Here is a 22,364-nt window from a genome sequence, read left to right as displayed (position 1 = left end):
TTTAGTGGTTATTAAACCTCTCTCAGAGAGGGGACAGACAAAGCTATAAAAGTAATCTGTAATTTTGCTATTTTCCCATAAGCAAGAAAAATGTAACATATAAAATGGAGTCTAGTGATTAGATGTGCAAAATATAAATAAACAAATTATGTTTCCTAATAAGAGATTGTAGTGGTTCATTGATCATGATAAGCCAAGCAGTAACTCGTTCTGAAATATATACTAAACATATATTCTTTACCTACTAAATTTTATGCTGACCATTTAGAATTTACAAATGACTAACAAAGGAAAGATAGAGCTATCTAAAATCTTTCACTTTAAGGTAAACTGACCTCCCTCTAAAGCCCCTAGCACCTGCTTAATGTTTTAGAGTACTCTAATGCTCTGGTTTTGTGGGAAACAGTAAAATCAAGTCAGCAAGTGAAAGGCAGTAGCACTATCTTCCACCAACTTAAAATTTTTCAGTCTTTCTTATGGGCCATGGCTTAAGGGATAAGAGTATTTGTCTGCAAGACTCAGATCAAACTCTATTACTGGGGGTGGAGTGGGAGTGGGGGGAATGTACTCTGTCAGTTTCACTACCATGAGTCCATCATTTAAAATAATTGCTAAATCTTACATCACCAGATTTAACAAAATCAGAGAATCACAATAGCACTGTTAACTTATTACTTTTTATTTTGTAGAATTTTTTAATCAAAGAATGAGAAAAATAACTAACATCTACTTTTGTTATTTTGTATAGAGCTGGGGGGAAAAAATAAAAATCTTGGTTATTTATAAATTAAAAAGACATGAAAAAGTCTAATAGATATTTATGCAAGCTCTGCTTCCAAATCAAGCTGTGATGATCATTTTATAATAGCTGTTTTTCTCTCATAGGAACCAATTAAATTAAAACTAATTTTTAATAAATCAATCTATTCTCTGACAAGTGTTTTTGCTTCTTTTCACCTAACACTATAGACAAAGACCAGGCCTCTCCCGAGGAGAATTTCTATGCTTTGTTACCATAGGCATAGAGACCTCCTACCTCTCAGTAACTGATGTAATTGAATACTTGGCAACAGACACCCGAGATTCTGCCACATTGGAAACAAAATCCTATCTACGTATATTAAGAAAGTAAATTCTACTACCAATTATAATTTACAGAATATTTTTCCATTTCTATAGTGTGCTACTATATAAAGCTTAAAAGAGCAAGAAAAGCCTTTCACTTTTCACTCTACACTTGGCTATTGCAATTCCTTCATTACTAGGTTGTTATAAAGTCAAATGCCACATGGAAGACAATTTGAGTTGTCACTTGCTTCTATCCTATAATAGAACTCAAAAATTATGACATAATTCTTTTTTCAATTAGCCTATAGTGATATTATTTCTTTGAATACTGAAAAATTTGTTTTAAGGAATCAGCTAGCTCCCTTAAGTATTACTAATAAATGCCCAAAATATTTGCCTCTGCCAGGGTCTGATATTTACCCTATTAGTACTTGGTAGGTAAAAAATGATAGAAATGAATGGAGAAAACTATTAGTACTTGGTAGGTAAAAAACTGATAGAAATGGAGAAAAAGGCAGTTCCAGTGATTATTAAATTTTATCACTGTTCTATTAATGTCAGAAACAAATTTACTTCATTCTAAATTCTTTCCTGCTAAGTGCTTAGAATCTATACAATTTCAAAGCAAGCGTTTCTAGCCTACCAAGAAAAAGGTATATATTTCTAATTGCTGGAATTTTGGTACTTTTCTAATTGAGGAAGCAGATTTACCAAAACTAGTAAAAAAATTTTTTTTGAAAATTTGAAATCTGTTCAGAGTATTTCTTAAAAATGAAACTGGAGGGAAAACACATTCTAAAAACTAAGTTTCTTGTTATTAGTAGTAGTAACTCACTAGAAGTCTTAACAAATTTAAAAGTAACTACTGAGATAGCATTTTCATTGTTTATTACTGCAAAGAAAAAGATTTCCTTTCACAGTGGAAAAATCAGAAGTCAGAATGCTTCAAACTGGGCCTATAATAAGCAAAGAAAGGTACTGTATCATTTTAAAATGATAGGCGAACACCAACTCCATTCATTGAATGGAAATGCTAAAAAGTGATCAATTTCCTATGGTTAATATCTGTACCTAAAATTAATAATTTATTTTTAACTTCTCATGGAAGTTGATTCTTCTAAAAGGAAGTCTCTAAGACTCTGTTTATAAGTAATTTATTAAAATCTCATACCATTCTATATCAGGGTTGTAAGACAGGACTTTCTAGAACTTGACTCTCCATATTTAATCCTATCTTTAATTCCCCAAACTACCCCAAATCAAGCACACTCTCCTTTTCCCTCCTCTTTGAAGTAGAAAGGGATTCTGTAGACTTATGGCTCATTTGGCAATTGCTAGGAAACCTCACAGTTCAGCATCACCTCTCAAGATGGCAATCCTATATATAACCTGAAGTTTTACACTTATAGTGCAGTTAATATGTAGAAAGAAGCCAAAATGCAATAAGTATTACATTTCAACATCCTCAAGTTTCAATATCACAGATATTAAGAGATGGAAAAAGACCTGCTTGTAGAACTTTAAGCATTTGTTGAACAGAATATATTACTGTCAATATCAAAAATAATTAAGAAATAATTTTTTCTTGTTCTACATCTTTATGTTCTACATGCACACCTTTACAAATTATGTTTGTTCAACGTAGTAAAAGCTGGAGATCATCAATTTAGGTAAACTATGGCTTTTATGACAGATTATTTTACAACATGCACCAATAAGTGCCCTGGGTAGTAATCCTAATATTATTCCGAGTTCTGTTCAGGTCTATGTCCGTGCTTTGCACCTCAGAAGTGAGCCTGCCAAGGCACTTAAAAACATAAATTTTTTGGAGACTTCAAAAATGGGCCACAATTTACACAACACAGACCCCAAGACATCAGCAGTTCAGTTAGTAAGCAATTTTTTCACACACAATTTTCTTTACAAAAAAGAAAAACGAATTAAGTCCTTAAGTAACCAAAGCCAGGTTTAAAAAAACAACAAAAACTATATTCCACAAAGATAAAATTTACCCCTTTCAAATGTAGCAAATGGTTCTTGGCTTCCAATAGCAATAGAATATGGTTTCAATATTGAGAATAAAGAAAAGAAAACCCAAGCAATCCCCAAAACCCAACAAGAACAATCCAAATAAAACAAAATACAACAAAAATCCAAATGCACTCCACACTGCTTCATTTAAGAAACAATCTGCATATTCTTGCATGCTTTTATCTGTCCTTAGAGGTGAGTTTTTCAATCAGTTCTTGGAGTGGTGCAAGTTCTCTTCTGTCAATAAGGTTGAATTCCTATGCATAAAAAAGACAAAAGAAATAACAAAACTTACTATTAACATCTAATTTCAAAGCAGATTGCCATTAGCCCAAGGTAAAAATTATTTTCTGATTAAGTTATATGTATTAGACTTGATTTTTTTTTTCCAGTTCACTAGCTGTGTCTGGGAAAAGTTTAATCTCGTTTAATACTGTTTGTTTTTTGGGTCCAGTGGTGGGCCTGAACTCTGGGCCTGGGCGCTGTCCCTCAGCTCTTCAGCTCAAGGCTAGCGCTCTACCACTTGAGCCACACGCCACTTCTGACTTTTTTTTTTGCTTATGTGGTGCTAAGGAATCGAACCCAGGGCCTCATGCATGCAAGGCAAGCGCTCTACCACTGAGCCACCTTCCCAGCCCTAATACTGTTTTTATATATGTAAAATTAGAAGCTAAATCTTCCTAACTCATAAAATACTGTGGAAAATAAATGTGACAATAGATGTTAACTACTTTACATAAATGGCACAAAGTAACTTTCAATAAATAGGAGTTACTGCATTTAAATTTGTACCATTTAAATTTGTCACCCAATAGAAATCACACTAAAAGACCTTCATCCAAGTAAAGCCCAGGACCAGATGGATTCAGAGCTGATTTTTTTTTTTTTTTTGCCAGTCCAGAGGCTTGAACTCAAGGTCTGGGCACTGTCCCTGAGCTTCTTTTTTTGCTCAAGGCTGGCGCTCTACTACCTGAGCCAAAGCACCACTTCTGTCTTTTTTTCCCTGCTTATGTGGTACTGATTAATTGAACCCAGGGTTTCATGCATGTGAGGCAGGCATTCTACCACTAAGCCATAGTCTCAGCCCCTCACAGCTGAATTCTATAAGGCTTTCAAAGAAGAACTCATTCCAACGCCCCTCAAACTCTTCAATGAAAGGGAAAGATCACTACACTAAACTCATTCTATGAAACTACCATAAATAACCCTCATCCCAAACCAGATAGAGACCTATCAACAATAGATCCATCTTTGCTGCACATCAATGCAAAACCTCAAATTTCTGGTCTAGGATAATCTTACCAGACAAGTAGAAAGGTGAAAAGCTATGTACAAATGATGCTAAGCGAAATGAACCCCAAGATAGAGACACAAGTGGTTTTATCTTTCTTGCTATTGTTTTTAATGTACTATGTGATATTTTTGTTTCTTTTGTATGTTCTTCCCCCATGGTATAACCCCTGTTGTCACTGTGTTTGATTCTGGTGCCCTGCATCTTGTATATACATTTTTCTAATGTAGGGAGGGGAAGGGAAATAACAAAATGCTGAAACAAGGATACAGGTTGACCCATTTTAACAATGAAACCTACAAGACACTATGTTGAAAAGGAACTTTACAATTGGGGATGCGGAGGAGAAGTAGGGAGGTGGGGTGGGAAGGGATGGTAGGGGAAAAACAAAGGAGGGGGTAACAATGCTCAATAGGAAATGTACTCATTATCTTACTCATGTAACTGTAAGTCCTCTGTACAGTCTCTTTACAATAAACATAAAAATTTTTTTAAAAAAGAACCCAAGGAAAAAAAATTTTGGCCAACCAAAACTAACCAAAAACAATCATATACTATGATTAAACAGGATTCCAGGGAAGCAGAGCTGAATCAATATATGCAAGTCAATTAATGTACTTCAACACATCAACAGAAGCAAGGACAAGAACCACATGATCGTCTCAATAAATGCAGAAAAAGCATCTGACAAGATTCAACATCCCTTTATGATAAAAACTCTAGGAAGCCAGGAATCAATGCAACATTCCTGAGTTCCTCAATATAGTAAAGGCTGTATATGACAAACTTACAGCCAGAATTACACTTAATGGTGGAAAGTTAAAACCATTTTCTCTAAAATCAGGAATGAGTCCAAGGATGCTGCTCTCTCCACTGCTCTTCAATGTAGTATTCAGATTCCTAGCAAGAGCAATAAAGGAAGAGAAAAACATAAAGGGGATCCAAATAGGGAAAGAAAAGTAAAACTATCCCTCTTTGCAGATGACATGATCCTGTATTGAAAGAACCCTATAGATTCCTCCCCCAAGTTACTTGAGCTGATCCAAAACTTTGTAGCAAAGTAGCAGTATCCAAAATTAACCCACAAAAATCAGTAGCTTTAAGCCAGGCATCAATGGCTCCCGCCTATAATCCTAGCTACTCAGGAGGCTGAGATCTGAGGATCACGGTTCAAAGCCAGCCCGGCTGGACAGGAAAGTTTGTGAGACTCTTATCTCCAATAAACCACTAGAAAACCAGAAGTGGTGTTATGGCTCAAGTGGTAGAGCGCTCACCTTGAGCTGAAGAGCACAGGGTCAGCGTCCAAGCCCAGAGTTCAAACCCCATGACCAACAACAACATCAACAACAAAAAATCAGTAGCTTTTCTGTATGCCAACAATGAGAACATCAAGATTGAAATCAGAAGTGCAATTCTATTTGTAAATAGCTTAAAAAAAAGGGGCTGGGAAGGTGGCTCAGTGGTAGAGTGCTTGCCTTGCATGCCTGAGGCCCTTAGTTCAATTTCTCAGCATCACATAAGAAAAAAAAGCCGGAAGTGGCACTGTGGCTCAAGTGGTAGAGCACTAGCCTTGAGCTGAAGAGCTGAGGGACAGCGCCCAGGCCCAGAGTTCAGGCCCCACGACCAGACCAAAAAAAAAAAAAAAACAGCTTAAAAAAAAAAAACCTAGGAATTAACCAAAGATGTGAATGACTGCTATTATAAAAACTTTAAAAACCTGAAAAAAGGAATTAAAGCAGATTTAAGGAAATGGAAAAACCTATTTTCCTGGAAATTCTGCCCAAAGCTATCTATAAAATCCCAACAACACTCAAAAATTTAAGAGAATAATAAAAATACCCCAAGTAGCAAAAACAATCCTTAACAGGAAGAATAGTGCTGGAGGAATATAAAAATAAATTTTCATACTCTATTACAAAGCCATAGTGATGCAAACAACTTGGTACTGGCACAAGAATAGGCTGAGGACAAAGGAACAGAAAACCCAGAAATGAACCCACAGACGTACAGCCACCTAATATTTGATAAGGGAGCCAAAAACACATAATGAGAAAGACAGTCTCTTCAACAAATGGTGCTGGCATAACTGGCTACTCACATGTAGAAAACTGAAGCTAGATTGTTATATTTCACCCTGTACCAGAATCAATACCAAATGATCAAAGGCTTCAATGTAAGGCCAGATACCATTAAAATACCACAGGAAGGGATAGATGAAATACTAGGCCTCCTAGTATTTCCTAAATAAAGATCCAGAATCAGAACAAATGAAAGCAAGACAGGATAGATGGGATTGTATCAAAGTGAAGAATTTTTCAACAGCAAAGGACATAGCTAGCAAGATAAATAGAAAGCCCACAGAATGGGTGAAGACTTTTACTAGCTATCCATCTTAAGAGCTCAAAAAATTAAAACCCTCAAAAACAAACCCTCAAAGAAACAACACCCAATTAATAAATGGGCTAAAGACTTAAAGAGAAATTTCTCAGAAGAAGACATAAGAATGGCTAATAGATACATGAAGAGATGTGCAACATATCTGGCCATAAAAGAAATGCAAATCAAGACAACATTGAGGGCTTGGAATGTGGCTTAGTGGTACAGTGCTCGCCAGCATGCAAGAAGCCCTAGGTTCAAGTCCTCAGTACCACATAAACATAAAAAGCCGAAAGTGGGGGCTGGGAAGGTGGCTCAGTGGTAGAGTGCTTGTCTTGCATGCATGAGGCCCTGGGTTCGATTCCTCAGCACCACATATGCAGAAAAAGCAGGAAGTGGCGCTGTGGCTCAAGTGGTAGAGCGCTAGCCTTGAGCTGAAGAGCTGAGGGACAGCGCCGAGGTCCAGAGGTCAGGCCCCACGACTGGCAAAAAAAAAAAAAAAAATGCCAAAAGTGGCTAGAGTGCTAGCCTTTAATACAAAGAGGCTCAGGGACAGTGCTCTGGGTCTGAGTTCAAGCCCCAGGACTGGCCAAAACAAAAAAAGACAACACTGAGACTCCACTTTATCTCAGTTAGAACAGCCATTATTAAGAAAACTAACAATGGCCAGGGGCCAGGGACTCACGCCTATAATCCTAGCTACTCATTGGGCTGAGATGTGAGGATCTCGGTTCAAAGCCAGCCCGAGCAGGAAAGTCCATGAGACTTATCTCCAATTAACCACCAGAAAACTGGAAGTGGCTCTGTGGCTCAGGTGGTAAAGCACTAGCCTTGAGCTGAAGAACTCAAGGACAGCAACACAGGCCCAGAGTTCAAGCCCCAAGACTAACAAAAAAAAAAAAAGAGCCGGGCGCTGGTGGCTCACGCCTGTAATCCTAGCTACTCAGGAGGCTGAGATGTGAGGACCGCGGTTCAAAGCCAGCCCGGGCAGGAGAGACCGTGAGACTCCTATCTCCAATAAACCACCAGAAAACTAGAAGTGGCGCTATAGCTCAAGTGGTAGAGCGCTTGCCTTGAGCTTAAGAGCTGAGGGACAACGCCCAGGCCCAGAGTTTAAGCCCTACAACCGACAAAAAAAAAAAAAAAAAAAAAGGAAGAAAAGAAAAGAAAACTAACAATAACAAATGCTAGCAGGGATGTGGCCAAAAGGGAACTGCTATTGGGAATGGAAACTTGTTCAACCACTTTGGAAAGCAGTATGGAGGTTTCTCAAAAGACTAAACATAGAGCTTGCCTATGACCCAGCAATTCTTCTCCTGAACATTTACCCAATAGACCACAAACAAGGCTACACTAAAGCTAGCAGCACAACCATGCTCACTGTAGCATTGTTTATATAGCCAAGATATGAAGTCAACCTAGATGCCCCTTTGTGGACCAATGGATGAAGAAAATATGGTATATATACACAATGGAATTCTATGCTTCCTTAACAAACAATGACATGGACCCATTTATAAGGAAATGAAAGACTCAGAAACAATAATACTAAGCGAAGTAAGCCAGACTCCAAAGAAACGTAGGTTGCATAGTTTCCCTCATTTGTAGTAATTAGAATGTGCCTATATATCTACAAGTAAACACAATGGATGGTTAAAAAAAAAAAAAAAACTACACTTGGCTGAGGGAAGCTAGGAGGAGGGCACAGAATCAGGGATACAGGTGAAAAAATATGATAGAGGGGGCCATCAGCTGCACTGAGCATTGATGAAAATGAACTAAGCAACTCAAGGACAGCAATGGGAGGAAGGGAATGAGAGAGAAAGAGGGAACGGTTTACACTAAGCAAAAGGAAAGAAAGGTACGTATCACCCATTGTGAAGGAAATAGTTGTATTATCAAAGTTTGTAGAGTTCATAAGGTTTATAGACCATAATAATGACAATTCGCCTTGTTAAAAGATGTTTGTGACTTTAACTAAGTATCACTATCCCATAATACAGTAAAATTTATGTAATCACTTAATCTCAATTTAAAAAATTTTAATTTACACTTGAACATGATCAATTAAACATTCACACATCAAGACCAAAGGAGGATATTCTTAGGAGAGGATTACAACAGCTCAAAAGCTATGTGCATATTATCTATAAAATGAGATTTGTCAAAATGAACTCCAAGAAATGGAAACAAGGTTTTTTGTTATTTGCTTTTTTCCCCCTTTTTTGTCACTGTTTCTGATTTCTATACCCTTTGTATTATATGTAAGTTTATCTGTTTGGGAGATGGTAAGGGAGAGCACAGAAATGATGAAAAAATGCAGCAGTGATATTCATTAGATCCTATGTTGAAAATGAACTATACAACTTGTGGGGGGGAGGGGTCAGGAGGAAAAAAGGAGGGAAAAGAAGAGAAGAGGTGACAATGTTAAAAAGGGATTGTACTCATTACCTGACTTATGTAACTGTAAACCCTTTGTACATCATCTTTACAATAAAAAAAATTTTTAATTAAAACTTTAAAAAAAATCCCAGTACATCTAAAAACAAGAAAAAGAAACAAGAAAAAATTAGCATGATCAAAGCATATAAAAAATTATTTAAGGGGCTGGGAAGGTGGCTCAGTGGTAGAGCGCTTGCCTTACATGCATAAGGCCCTGGGTGCGATTCCTCAGCACCACATAAGCAAAAAGAAAAAAGCCAGAAGTGGCGCTGTAGCTCAAGTGGTAGAGCGCTAGCCTTAAGCTGAAGAGCTAAGGGACAGTGCCCAGGCCCAGAGTTCAAGGCCCCACGATCGGACCCAAAAAAAAAAATTTATTTAAAAACTCAATAAACATAAGGCCAAATTAAAAAAAAAAATCCAGTGTAGACAAAAATAAGGGTTAAGGGGAATGGAAAGACTGCTAATAAGACACTAAGTTCATCAATAGAGCTGACCAACTAGTCAGGTTCCTTATTTATCCCCTCCATATGGGATATGACATGAAACAAATTTAAGGCAAGGCCTCTCAGATACATTTTAGGTTTGCTTGTTATGACTTGGAGAGTAATGAAATTCAGAAGAAAAAGGTAATCATTATCTTCATAGAAAGGGGAGAACAGGAGGCAGACTAAAGGGATAAGGCAAATTCTATCCTGACCATCACAGCATCATCACAGTATTCATCACAGCACTTGAAAGATTAAAATTTGACCATTACCATTACTAACTTGCTAACTGCTGATTCTGCTTCTGTAAACTTGCTTACGCTAGCATTGACCCTTCCCTTCCCTTCCCAGAAATGAGTTAAGAAGTTTCAGGGACCAGATGCAGGCCCCAGGACAAGGTCAGTGGTCCTAGATAAAAAAAAAAAAAAAACCAGACAGTACGTGTTCCTCAGTTCCCATCTAGAAATTCCCCAGACAGGACCTTGAGATAACGACCACCTGGCAAGACCACAAGCTAAGCCAAATGTCAACCAATCATAGGCCTGTAACCATGTAACCCCTCCCCCCTTAAACCAACCATGGGCCAGTCATTTTACAAAGAGTGTTACAAAATTTCCCGCGTGGCAAAGTGATTGTTGGTGTATATGGTGACCTTTAAATGGCCCAATCATGGGATGCTTTGTGTTATGCGTTAATCTTGTGGTTTTTGCCTTTAAATTAGCCTGTAATCTCTGCTCTGGGCTCCCTGTCTGCTCGGGACAGAGAGTCCGTTTGCGCAAACGTCAAATAAACTCCTCTTGCTTATTGCATCTCCCGGCCTGGAGTCTGAGTTTTCTGGGGCGCCCTCTCGTTGACGAAAGTATCCTAGGGGACTAGGGTCTTTCACACTCACAAAACAAATGCTTACAGTATACAGCAAAGGCCTCTTAATTCAACTTACCTGTACGAAAAAAATAAAGTGCTTAAAAGATGTGTTGAGATGTGCTTCCTCCTGAAGTTGGATCACAGGATCAAAATGTTGATGATAAATGTGAGCATAAACCCTAAAGAGACGTTTAAGAATAGTTTTTGCCACAGACATGAAGTTCTTTGGGAATGGAACACCTAGGAAAGAGAAAAACAACCCCTTCTATTAGTAAGAGAACAAGGTAGCATGACTTTGTCAGCAAATACCAACATTAATTATCCAGACAAGGTTAAAAAGTAGTAGCATTTATGAATTACCATTTTATATTGCCTATTATGCTATTCAGAAGTTCTCAATATATCATGAATGAAAATAAACTCTAGTTTCTATGGAATAAGAATATTTCATTGTAGCCTGTTATATCTCCAATATACCACCACTTTACTAAAATTAAACAAATACCTAAAATGGTAGTGAAGTATTAAGCACTCAGTTCTGTTTTAAATGTCAGTAATGTATCTTATACTTTTTCCTATTCCATATGACTGTAGGCCTTATTCATCCAGAAATTAGCTCATCAACAAATAAATCACCAAGGGCCAGGCAATAGAAGCTCACATTATAATCCTAGCTACTCAGGATGAGATCTGAGATCATGATTCAAAACCATCCCAGGGCAGGAAAATCCACAAGACTCTTATCTCCAATTAAACACCAAAACACTGGAAGTGGAGCTGGGCTCAAAGTGATATGAGCACTAGCCTAGAGCAAAAGAGCTCAGATACAGCGCCTAGCCCTGAGGTCAAACTTTCCTCATTTCTCTCCTGCTTTTTCCCCACCTCCTCCCCACCCCCAAGTTGTACAGATAATTTCCAACATATTGTCTTGTGTACACGGTTATTGCATTGGTTCTTTGTCTCACCAAGCTGTTGTTCCCCTTCCCTTCCCTAATTCAAATAAACATATATAATACCAGAGTACCAAAATCAAATACAGTGACAACAGGGGATATACCACAGGAGGAAGAACATACAAAAGAAACAAAACTCACACAGAACATTAAAAACAACAACAAAGAAAAACCTCTTTGTTTTGCTTTCGTTATGGGGCTTCAACTCTGGGCTTGCGCTCCCTTGCTCTTCAGCTCAAGACTAGCACTCTACTACTTGAGCCACAGCACTACTTCTGGTTTTCTGGTGGTTAACTGGAGATAAGAGTCTCATGGACTTTCCTGCTCATGCTGGCTTTGAACCTCAGTCCTCAAAGCTAAGCCTCCTGAGTAGCTAGGATTACAGGTATGAGTCATGGGCACCCGGCTCAAGAAAAACCTCTTGTGTCTATGACCTGGGAGTTCACTTTGCTTAGTGTCATCTTACACGGTCACAAAATAGCTTTAAAAATCTTTTTTTTTTTAATTTTTATTTATTTTTTATTGTGAGCTTTAAAAATCTTTAAGATTCACACTGTGGGTCCTAAAATCAAGCTCCCTCTTTGCCCTAAATATAATGTAAACTAATACAATGTGTACAAACTATCCCCAGGTAAGAAATAAGACTATGAAAGATGTTAGTATCTGTCTACTATACATCTTTTCTATAACAGAATCTAGATATTATGGCTCATCCTATATCTTCTCATTCAAAATATCAAAGAGGCTTCTTTTATGTGCATGATATGCCTAGTATGAAAAAATAGAGTACTCTTAAGTATATGAGATTAGAAATATTTCAATTGGTGTGGTTCATGGAAGAGAAAAGCCTCTAACTGCAACCTGCTACTGAAAGGGTTAACTGGGTGTTCATAGTGCTTTTTAAACAAGACAAAAACAAAAAAAAGGTCCTTTTGAATAAAAGCAAGTTCAATAATATTTTAATCTGGAATAACATCAAAAACTTCAAAAAGTTGAGAGGCAGATCACTTTATTTTCTAATAAACATAACTTTCAACTAAGAAATATTTTAAAATACTAAGTTTAAAAAAATCAACTTACACAAGGTAAGTTCTTGTTTTACAATTAGTTGAGAAAACTATACTTCTTGGGACTGTGTAACGTACATGTACATCAACATGTCCTATAGAACTCTCAAACTGGATTGGGTGGGAAAATCAAGGACAATTCTAGAAACATAAAATTAAACAAACCATGATGGATCACAACTATATAAAATAATTATACCAATTTTTGATGGAAATAATGTCTCATCATCTAACTGGTCCTGAACCCAGGTCATCAAGTAGTCAATGTATTTTGGTGCAGAGCACTTAATAGGTTTCTTTATGTTTGTTCCATCTGCCCAATGATACTCATATCTGCAATGCAAAAACAGAAAATATACCAAATATCAGTCTATACCTTTAAATAGTGCACATACTTTTTATAATATAAATGTGTGTATATTATGAAAGTATCAAAACATTTGTTAAACAGTCTGTTCGTCCAAATAAAGAAAAAATTTTAATTGACCGTGGATTGTTTTGCATTTGTCACAAAATTCATCTTTTGTGTTCAGCTGCTTGTCTCATGTGTCTGAGTAAGTAGTTTTCCCTCATATACAGCAGAATCACATACAGCTGAAGTAGAAAACTTAATTTACTTCCTAGTTCTGTGATAGCTATCTTTGAACCTTATGGTTACTCTTCTTCTTTACATTGCATTTCTCCTTATACAGTTCTCTTTAACTTGAAGTCTTTAAATTTTGAGTTAAGACTAAAGAATAATATAGAAACTTCAAAGTAAGATTAATGAAAAACAAAAATTATCTAATATTTAAGTACATGTAGCAAAGGAGCTAAATAAGCCTTTAAATAAAACTGGCAACTCAAAGATGCTCATGAACATTATCTTTTGACTTAATAATCACTTGAAGCCCTCATGTGAGAAATAAAATGTGAAGAATAGGAGGATGTGCAAAACACCAAAATGAAAGACACTTTCCCCACTTTCACAAGTAACAGAAAGACAAAACCTATAAATAGCAAATGTATAGTAAAAACCTAATAGAATTGGCCTGTCTGTCTCCTCTCTCTTTCTCTCTCCCCACACATAAACACTAAATTTTAAAATAAAGAATCAACATATAGCTGAAACTCTGAACTACAGAAATCAAACTGATTTTTAGGTTCTCCAATGTCACTCTGCTGCTTCATTCACTGAATCAACTGTTTTCTATCTCCAGAGTTTTTAGACTGACTGAATGACATGTCAGTGAGCCTTACAAAGGAGAGGGCAGTACGGCAGAGTACTGATTGTATGGTATGTATACATGGGATTTGAAAACAAAAAAATTACCATGAAAAAGAGTAAGTGCAAATACTTAATTGTAACTACTTACACACTGAACATTCTACAATGCATAAGTTCTACATTGAACATTCCACAATGATAATTTAAAAAGCATTGAAGATTTTTTTAATTAATGTTTAACTAGGCACTGTGGTTCATGCCTGTGAGATAGTTGCTACTTGGGAGGCAGAGATCAGGAGGACTGTGGTTTGAGGCTAGCTGGGGCCAAAAGTTCACAAGAACCTGTCTCAATCAATAACATGAATGGTGATATGTGCCAGTTACCATACATAGGTAGGAACTAAAAATAGAAGGATAGCAGTTAAGGGTGGCTAGACCAAAAAAACAAGACTAAAAATGACTTAATCAAAAAGGTACATGACCCAAGTAACACAGTACCTACTCGGCAAGCACAAGGCCCCAAGTTCCAAACTCAAATACTGCTTAAAAAAAATTAAGTTGGCACCAATAACTTAGGCATGCAATCCTAGCAATTCAGAAGACTGAGTTTTGAGTTTTGAAGCCAGCCCAGCAGGAAAGTCTGTGAGACTCTCATCTCCAAAGATGTGGAGCTTGGGGCTGAGAAGGTGGCTCAGAAGTAGAGCGCTTGCCTTGCACGCTTGAGGCCCTGGGTTCGATTCCTCAGCACCACATAAGCAAAAAAGAAAAAAGCCGGAAGTGGCGCTGTGGCTCAAGTGGTAGAGTGCTAGCCTTGAGCTGAAAAGCTGAGGGACAGTGCCCAGGCCCAGAGTTCAGGCCCCACGACCGGACCCAAAAAACAAAAAAAAAAAAAACAAAGATGTGGAGCTATGGTTCAAGTAGTAGAACACTAGCCTTGAGCAAAAAACCTCAGAGATAGCACCCAGGTCCTTAGTTTAAGCCCTACGACTAGGGGGGTGGGGAGGGGGGAAATTAACTTTCAATATCCTAAAGTCTTCTGAAAAATAAAATACCTGAAGGCTGAGAGCATGATTGAATTGATAGAGCACTTTCTCCAAGCATAAGACCCTGAGTCCAAACCTGAGTACCACTAAAACTAAATATTGGCTTATTTATAAATGGTTATTAATATTGGTCTATAAATACTGATTTACAAATAAACACTGATTATACTTTGAATTTACAATGATTCCCCAATCTTTTTTCTTCTGTAGTTTATATTGAAGATGACTTTCATTTCGTACTTTATTTTTCCCATTTGTTTGTTTTGGGTTTTGGCAGGGAGAGGAGGAAAAGTACTGGGCTTTTAACTCTGAGCTTCACACTTCCTAGACAAAAATACCACATACGCCTTACCCCTAATTCTCCCATTTTAGTTTTTTATTAAACCTTTTTTTGGGGGGAAAGGGGGGAGATCCTAGGGCCTAGGCACTGCCCCTGTACTTTTGTGCTCAAGGCTAGCACTCTCCAGTTGAGCCAGAGCTCCACTTCTGGATTTTTGGTAGTTACTTGGAGATAAGATACTTAGTAAGTTGCTTGGATACCACCATACTTACATCTGTCTCTAGAGTAGCCAGAATTACAAGCATAAATCTCCTGCACTAGCTATAGCTTTTTATTACACTTTTGACAAGCTATTCTCCTTGACATTTAGTTCTGTCACCAGGGTATGAACTTGTAAATTACAACTCCAAAATATTTACCATTTCCTTATTAATAATAGGAAACGTAATTGAGAACCAACTCTACCAACCAGCACTACTTTTCAAGAGGCTAAATACAGGTTGTACACACATAACCTGAAAATAGAAATGTCCCAAATCATCAATCTTTCAACTACAAACAAGATGATACAAGTAGAAAATTACGCACTTGACCTCATGTGATAGGACATAGTCAAATTGTTAGGGGCATTAAAAATGTTGTATAATATTGTATAAAATATCTTCAGAGGGACTGGGAAGGTGGCTCAGTGGTAGAGTGCTTGCCTTGCATGCATGAGGCCCTGGGTTCAATTCCTCTGCACCACATAAGCAGAAAAAGCTGGAAATGGCCCTGTGGCTCAAGTGGTAGAGCACTAGCCTTGAGCTGAAGAGCTGAGGGACAGCACCCAGGCCCAGAGTTCAGGCCCCATGATCAGGAAAAAAAAAAAAAAAACTTTTCAAAATAACAAGTAACCGAAATTTATTCTTCAATGAAAGGAGGAAACACCTGTGTCTCTGAACCACCATGTTTAAAACAAAGAGCTACCTAATTCATGTAAACTCAAACACGCTGCGAAGAGGCCAAAACAGACACCTGCCAACTACAAAATCCACAGTTCGCCAAGTAAACAGACCCTTAACAGGTGAAAAACTCAACTCTAACAGAAGAGGCCTATAAGGAAGGAAGGGGTTGAGAAGCCCAGCACTTTGAAAACCTCTGCAGCTTTCTGTAGGAAGAAATGAAGATTGACAGTGTCACAGCATCAATTTTGTACTAATGCCTTCCACTACCTTACCTCCTTATGTGGTATCACCATACCCTTCCTGAGCTGTTCTACCTCTGTTAAAAGCCCGCTGATTCATCTATTGACTGAATTCTTTACGTATATTATAGTGGATGAGGCAATATTTTTGTGGTTATTATTTGGTAAAATAAATAAATGTAAAGTATATAATGCATAAGATTACATATATGTATAATTCATAATTATATAAATTATATAATTATATGAAATATATAATGCATGAGAGGGCTTATGTTTAGGTTAGGTATCACCAAATAAATAGTAGATGTTATTGCTATTAATAGTAAGAATAAAAGTGAGCTGAGAAAGAGAAAGAACTGATCTTTAACCATGTCTTACTTTGGTCCAGCTGACATCACTGGACAACTCTCTTCTGTACAGAAGTCTGTAATGGTTCCATAAAGCATGTTGATCTGATTGAAGAAATCTACAGCTGCAAAGCAAATATCAGTTGTAAGTGAAATAGAATGGTTAAACCTAATTTTTAAACTATTTGTAATACATATAAACAACAAAAATCTTCTATCTGGAATATATAAAGAATTCTGAAGATAAGTAAGAAAAGGAAAACATACCAGCAAATGTGACAATTTGAACTGTCACTCACAAATTTCTAGATAGTCAAAAAATCATTTGGAAAGATTTTGGTAATCATGGAACTGCAAATTCAAATCACAGTGGAATGTCATTCTATAGAACTCCAAGAGGCTGAAATTTATTTGAAAATGTAGAGTCAAGACTAACAGATTCTTATAGGAAAACAAATGGTTATCAAAATTTATAAAAACAAGTTTATAAGATTTATGAGCTGGGCACTGGTGGCTCACTTCTGTAATCCATCCAGCTACTCAAGAGGCTGAAATCTTTGGTTCCCAGTTTAAAGTCAGCTGGGGTAGAAAAGTACAAAACTCTTATCTCCAATTAACCAGCAAAAAATTGGAAGTGAATCATGTGGCTCAAGTGACAGAGAATCAGCCTTGTATGAAAAGGCTAATAAGCAAGAGCATAAGGCCCTGAGTTCAAGCCCCTGTACCAGCAAACACAAAAAAGATTTATTAAGGCACATTAAAAGATGATCTTAGTTAGAACAAGGTAACAAAACAGAGACCAAAAATAGATTCAAGTATACATAAAACACTTGATTTACAACAAAGCCATTACTAAGGAACAGTAGCATAAAGACAGACTTTCCACAACTAGTTCTGGGTCAACTGGTTATCACTATGGAAAGTTTTTAAGTTAAAACTTGACCCTTGGGGGATGGGAAGGTAGCTCCGTGGTAAGAATGCTTACCTTGCATGCATGAGGCCCTGAGTTTGATTCCTCAGCACCACATAAGCAGAAAAAGCCAGAAGTGGCCCTATGGCTCAAGCAGTAGAGTGCTATGCTAGCCTTGAGCTGAAGAGCTGAGGGACAGTGCCCAGGCCCAGAGTTCAGGCACCACGACCGACCCAAAAACAAAAAACAAAAAATCTTGACTCTTGCCAGCGTGTGGCAGTACAGACCTGGGAAGTTGAGGCAGAAGAGCTGTAGAGTTAAGAGGCCAGCTTGGACTACACAGTGATACCGGGTTTCCAAAATAAGAAGGGGAAAGAAAAATGGGGGAAGAAAGGACTTTATTCACAGCTTATCCATAAAGTAATTCCAAAAGTATTGTTCCTCTCAATGTGAAAGGCAAAGCAATAAAAGCTAAAAGAGCCTGAGAAAATATGTCCATGGCCTTTAGCAAGGATGTATTAAGAAGGGCACAAACCAAACAAATTATAAAAGAATAGCTTTTACATGGTTCATTAGATTTATTCCTGGGACTCATTTTATATATTTGATGCTGTTCATAATTTTTACATTCGCCTCAAAACAACCTTTTACAATTTACTTGTTAGTAATAATAACCATGATATAGTAATAGCATCATGGTCTCTCAGATTTTCAGTATACACACAGTAACCACTAAGGAAAACACTGTCCCTGTGCAGCCATGAAATCTTTTATTCAATTACCTACCTTACTGCACTGACTGACTCTGCTAGTGGCACTGTTGGAATCTGACTCATTCCCAATCTAAGAAAAAGTAGCTGCATTTCACTATTAGGGTTTTTATTATAATTTTTTACAAACAGGCTTTATCAACAGTTCTCATCTATTACTTGATAGGTTTTAAAACTAAACTTTATAGATCTAAACTGTACCTGGTATGTGACAAATTATATAGGATTCTATATACACAGTAAGACCAAAGAGGATATTCTTTTTTTTTTCTTGTCGGTTATGGGGCTTGAACTGTGTGCCTGGGTGCTGTCGCTCAGCAATTCAGCTCAAGACTAATGCTCTACCACTTGAGCCACAGCGCCACTTCCGGCTTTTTCTGTTTATATGGTGCTGAGGAATCAAACCCAGGGCCTTATGAATGTCACTCTACCACTGAGCCACCTTCCCATTCCTAAGAGGATATTCTTATGAGAAAAACATAAAGGTGCAATGTTTAAGTACCTCTTCATATTTATATAAAATATACATACTGAAATTCCAAAATATGGAAACAAAAGACTTCATTTTTTTTTTTAAGTGTTCGATGGTTCTGTCTTCTTCAAGGGAAAAAGTGCCGCAGTGGAGCTCAATGGGTATTTATGAAAGGGAACTATACAACTCATGGGTAGAGGGCTGGGAAGGTGGCTCAGTGGTAGAACACTTGCCTTGCATGCATGAGGCCCTGGGTTCGATTCCTCAGCCCATATAAGCAAAAAGAAAAAAGCTGGAAGTGGCGCTGTGGCTCAAGTGGTAGTGCTAGCCTTGAGCTGAAGAGTTGAGGGACAGCTCCCAGGCCAGAGTTCAGGCCCACGACCGGAACCAAAAAAAAACAAAAAACAACTCATGGGTGGAGATGGGAGGAAGAGACTCGAAGAGAATGAGGGAATAGAAGATACTATGTGAAAGGAAATGTACTCATTACCCAACTCATATAATTGTAATCCCTCTGTACATCATCTCTGTAATAACAATAAATTAACTCAAAAAATTTAACTATCAACTGCTTTTTCGTTTATGTGATGAAAACCAAATTTTACTGAAAACCAATAAATGGTTTAAAATTTTTTTCTAAACTTTCAATTCTTGGATAAACAATTTGGCCATGGTAATATGACATACTTTTGAATTATTGCTAAACTAAATTTGAGGATATTTTTAGTAAGATTTTTACACCCAAATCCATAGGTTAAAGGACCTAGTTTCCTCCCAATTAATGTCTTATAATGTCATAAATAATATTTCTTCAACTATCTTTAAGAGCCAAAGGCTGGTGTTATTTCTTCCTAAAATGTTTGGTAGAGGGCCAGGAATGGTGATGCACATCTGTAATCCCAGCACTCAGGAGGCTGAGAAAAAAGGACTGGGAGTTCAGTCACCTGAAAATACACATTAAGTTCAAGGGTCTGTTTCATAGAAATCTCTTTTTGTGGGAAGATATATATATATATATATATATATATATATATATATTACATTTTTTTAAATATTGATAAAAGCCGGGCACTGGTGGCTCAGGCCTGTAATCCTAGCTACTCAGGAGGCTGAGATCTAAGAATCATGGTTCAAAGCCAGCCCGGGCAGGAAAGACCATGAGACTCCTATCTCCAATAAACCATCAGAAAAAACTGGAAGTGGTGCTGTAGCTCAGGTGGTAGAGCGCTCGCCTTGAGCTGAAGAGCTGAGGGACAGCGCCCAAACCCAGAGTTCAAGCCCCATGACCAACAAAAAATATATATATCGATAAGACTTCAGATTTTTTTATTCTAATTGTTACTTTGGTAAACTGAATTTTATATTTTATTCACTAACAATTTTCATTTAGGGTCAGCTGTTCACAGTACTTCCCTTTAAGTTCTAATGTTAAAGTCTTTATTAATAGCCACTTTTTCATTCCTAATAAATGGTTACACGTACTTTTTTTTTTCTCTACCAGTTTTACTAGGGGTTGTAAATCCACTGGACTCAAAATCTTCATTAGAATTAAGTTTTGGCCTTTTTCTTTTATTAGGTTTTAGTTGTTGTTGTTTTTTTGCCAATCCTGGGGCTTACTCAGGGGCTGGGCAATGTCCCTGAGCCTCTTTGTGCTCAAGGCCAGTCTACCACTTGAGCACAGCACCACTTCTGGCTTTTTCTTTGTAGTTTATTGAAGATAATGATCTCACAGACTTTCCTGCCCGACTGGCTTCAAACTGCAAGCCTAAAATCTCAGCCTCCTGAGCAGCTAGGATTACAAGTGTAAACCATTGGCACCCTGCTATATTTGTTTTCTATTCTATTAATTTCTGATAATTAATTTACTGGTAATATTTTTTTAACTTTTCTGTGTATTTTGCTATTATTTTTCTAATCTCTGGAAATGGTGCTTACTTAGCTCATTAGTTTTCAATACCTTTTTAAATACATGAGAATAAAATTCTAAATTTCCTGCTTTACACAGCTTTAGCAGTATCCATGTTACTATATATAGTATCTTTATCATATTTCATAATATATTCCATCTTTCATTAAGATGTACTCTTACCAAACATATATTTGCTAGGTTTTTGCTATTGGTTTCTAGCTAAATTCCAATGTGGTCAGAGAATGATTTCAGTTTTTGAAAATGTGCCCAGGTATAATCTGAGGTACCTGGGTACTTGACATGCTCCTATGTCAATTTAACTCCTTGGTTATCTTCTTCTACATGTTCTGTTAGTTCCTGAAACAAGTTAAAACATGGATTTGTCTACTTCTTTCAGCTTAATCAACAGACGTAAATCACTTTCTTTTGGTTTTCTTTGCTACACTTTGTTTTTGACACAGGTTGTTACTATGGACTCACAATCCTCTTGCCTCAGCCTCTGAAATACTGGTATTACAGGCATGTACCACCAAGCCTACCTTAAATACATTTTTGAGACATTATTAAAGGCATATGAACCCATTATTTTATGTATTCAATGTGTATTGAACCGTGTATTATTATATTCACTCATTTACTCCAAGTACTAAGGTATTGAACTTAGGGCCTCAAGCAGGGCTTCAAAGTAATCTACCATTTAAGTAATAATTCTAGTCCTTTTTGGTTTTAGTTTGTGCCAGTCTGAGAGCAATCCTATCTCTACTTCCCAAGTAGCTGAGATTCCATTTACCATTCTATAACTAATTAATTATCAATAGATTTATTAACTAACTTAATGATTCATTTATTTAGTAACTGAATTTTGAATTCAGGGCTTTGCACTTTCTAGGCAGGCATTCTATTACTTGAGCCAAGCCCCTAGCAGCTTTTTGCTTTAATTATCTTTCAGATAAAGTCTTACATTTTTCTTGGGCCTGGCTGCAGACCACAATTTTCCTATGTACACTTACACAATAGGTGGAATCATAGATACTAGCCAGCATAGTGGGCATATTCACTGAGAAACTGACTTGCTAACTTTATATCCAGGATTGTGGCCTTAAACTACAGTCCTCCCGGGGCTGGGAAGTTGGCTCAGTGGTAGAGTGCTCGCCTTGCATGCCTAAGGCCCTGGGTTCGATTCCTCAGCACCACATAAGCAAAAAGAATAAAAGCCGGAAGTGGCGCTGTGGCTCAAATGGTAGAGCGCTAGCCTTGAGCTGAAGAGCTGAGGGACAGCGCCCAGGCCCAGAGTTCAGGCCCCACAACCGGACCCAAAAAAAATAAATAAACTACAGTCCTCCCAATTTCAACCTCCAAAATAGCTAGGTATGCATCACCATTCCCAGGTAATTTACCATTTTTTAAATCTCTCGTGTTATTATTAATGGTTTTTGCCTTAAAGTCTGCTTTTCCTAAAATGATGCTCAGTATTTTTAAGAATACACAGAGCATTAAGATCAGTATTTAATTTGTTTCAATCATTCTAAATCTGTATACCCTCTAACTCTTAGAAGCAGCCTACCTCAGGTTTGTTTTTATTTGTAACCATTCTGACAGTACCACCATCTTTCTCCCCCCACCTCTATGCTAGGAATCAAACGCAGTAATCAAGTGCTCTACT

The 22,364-nt window shown here is 37.3% G+C and overlaps 1 protein-coding gene across 1 annotated transcript in view; it reads right to left on the bottom strand.

Moving 5' to 3' along the window:
- Positions 1 to 565: 565 nt before the first annotated feature.
- Mob1b (MOB kinase activator 1B) overlaps positions 566 to 22,364 on the bottom strand; it is a 41,870-nt gene continuing 20,071 nt past the window's right edge. The window contains exons 3-6 of the mRNA XM_042678266.1: positions 16,672 to 16,765; positions 12,777 to 12,910; positions 10,634 to 10,797; positions 566 to 3,356 (exon numbers count right to left, since the gene is read on the bottom strand). Coding sequence (XP_042534200.1) covers positions 3,279 to 3,356; positions 10,634 to 10,797; positions 12,777 to 12,910; positions 16,672 to 16,765 — 470 coding nt within the window. The 3' untranslated portion in view covers positions 566 to 3,278. The remainder of the gene's footprint in view (positions 3,357 to 10,633; positions 10,798 to 12,776; positions 12,911 to 16,671; positions 16,766 to 22,364) is intronic.

This window comes from Dipodomys spectabilis, unplaced genomic scaffold (genome assembly GCF_019054845.1).
Source record: "Dipodomys spectabilis isolate Male_0828 unplaced genomic scaffold, ASM1905484v1 ptg000043l, whole genome shotgun sequence".
Lineage (NCBI taxonomy): Eukaryota > Metazoa > Chordata > Mammalia > Rodentia > Heteromyidae > Dipodomys > Dipodomys spectabilis.
Note: the sequence above shows the minus strand (reverse complement) of the source record. Positions and strands in the feature narration are given on the sequence as shown.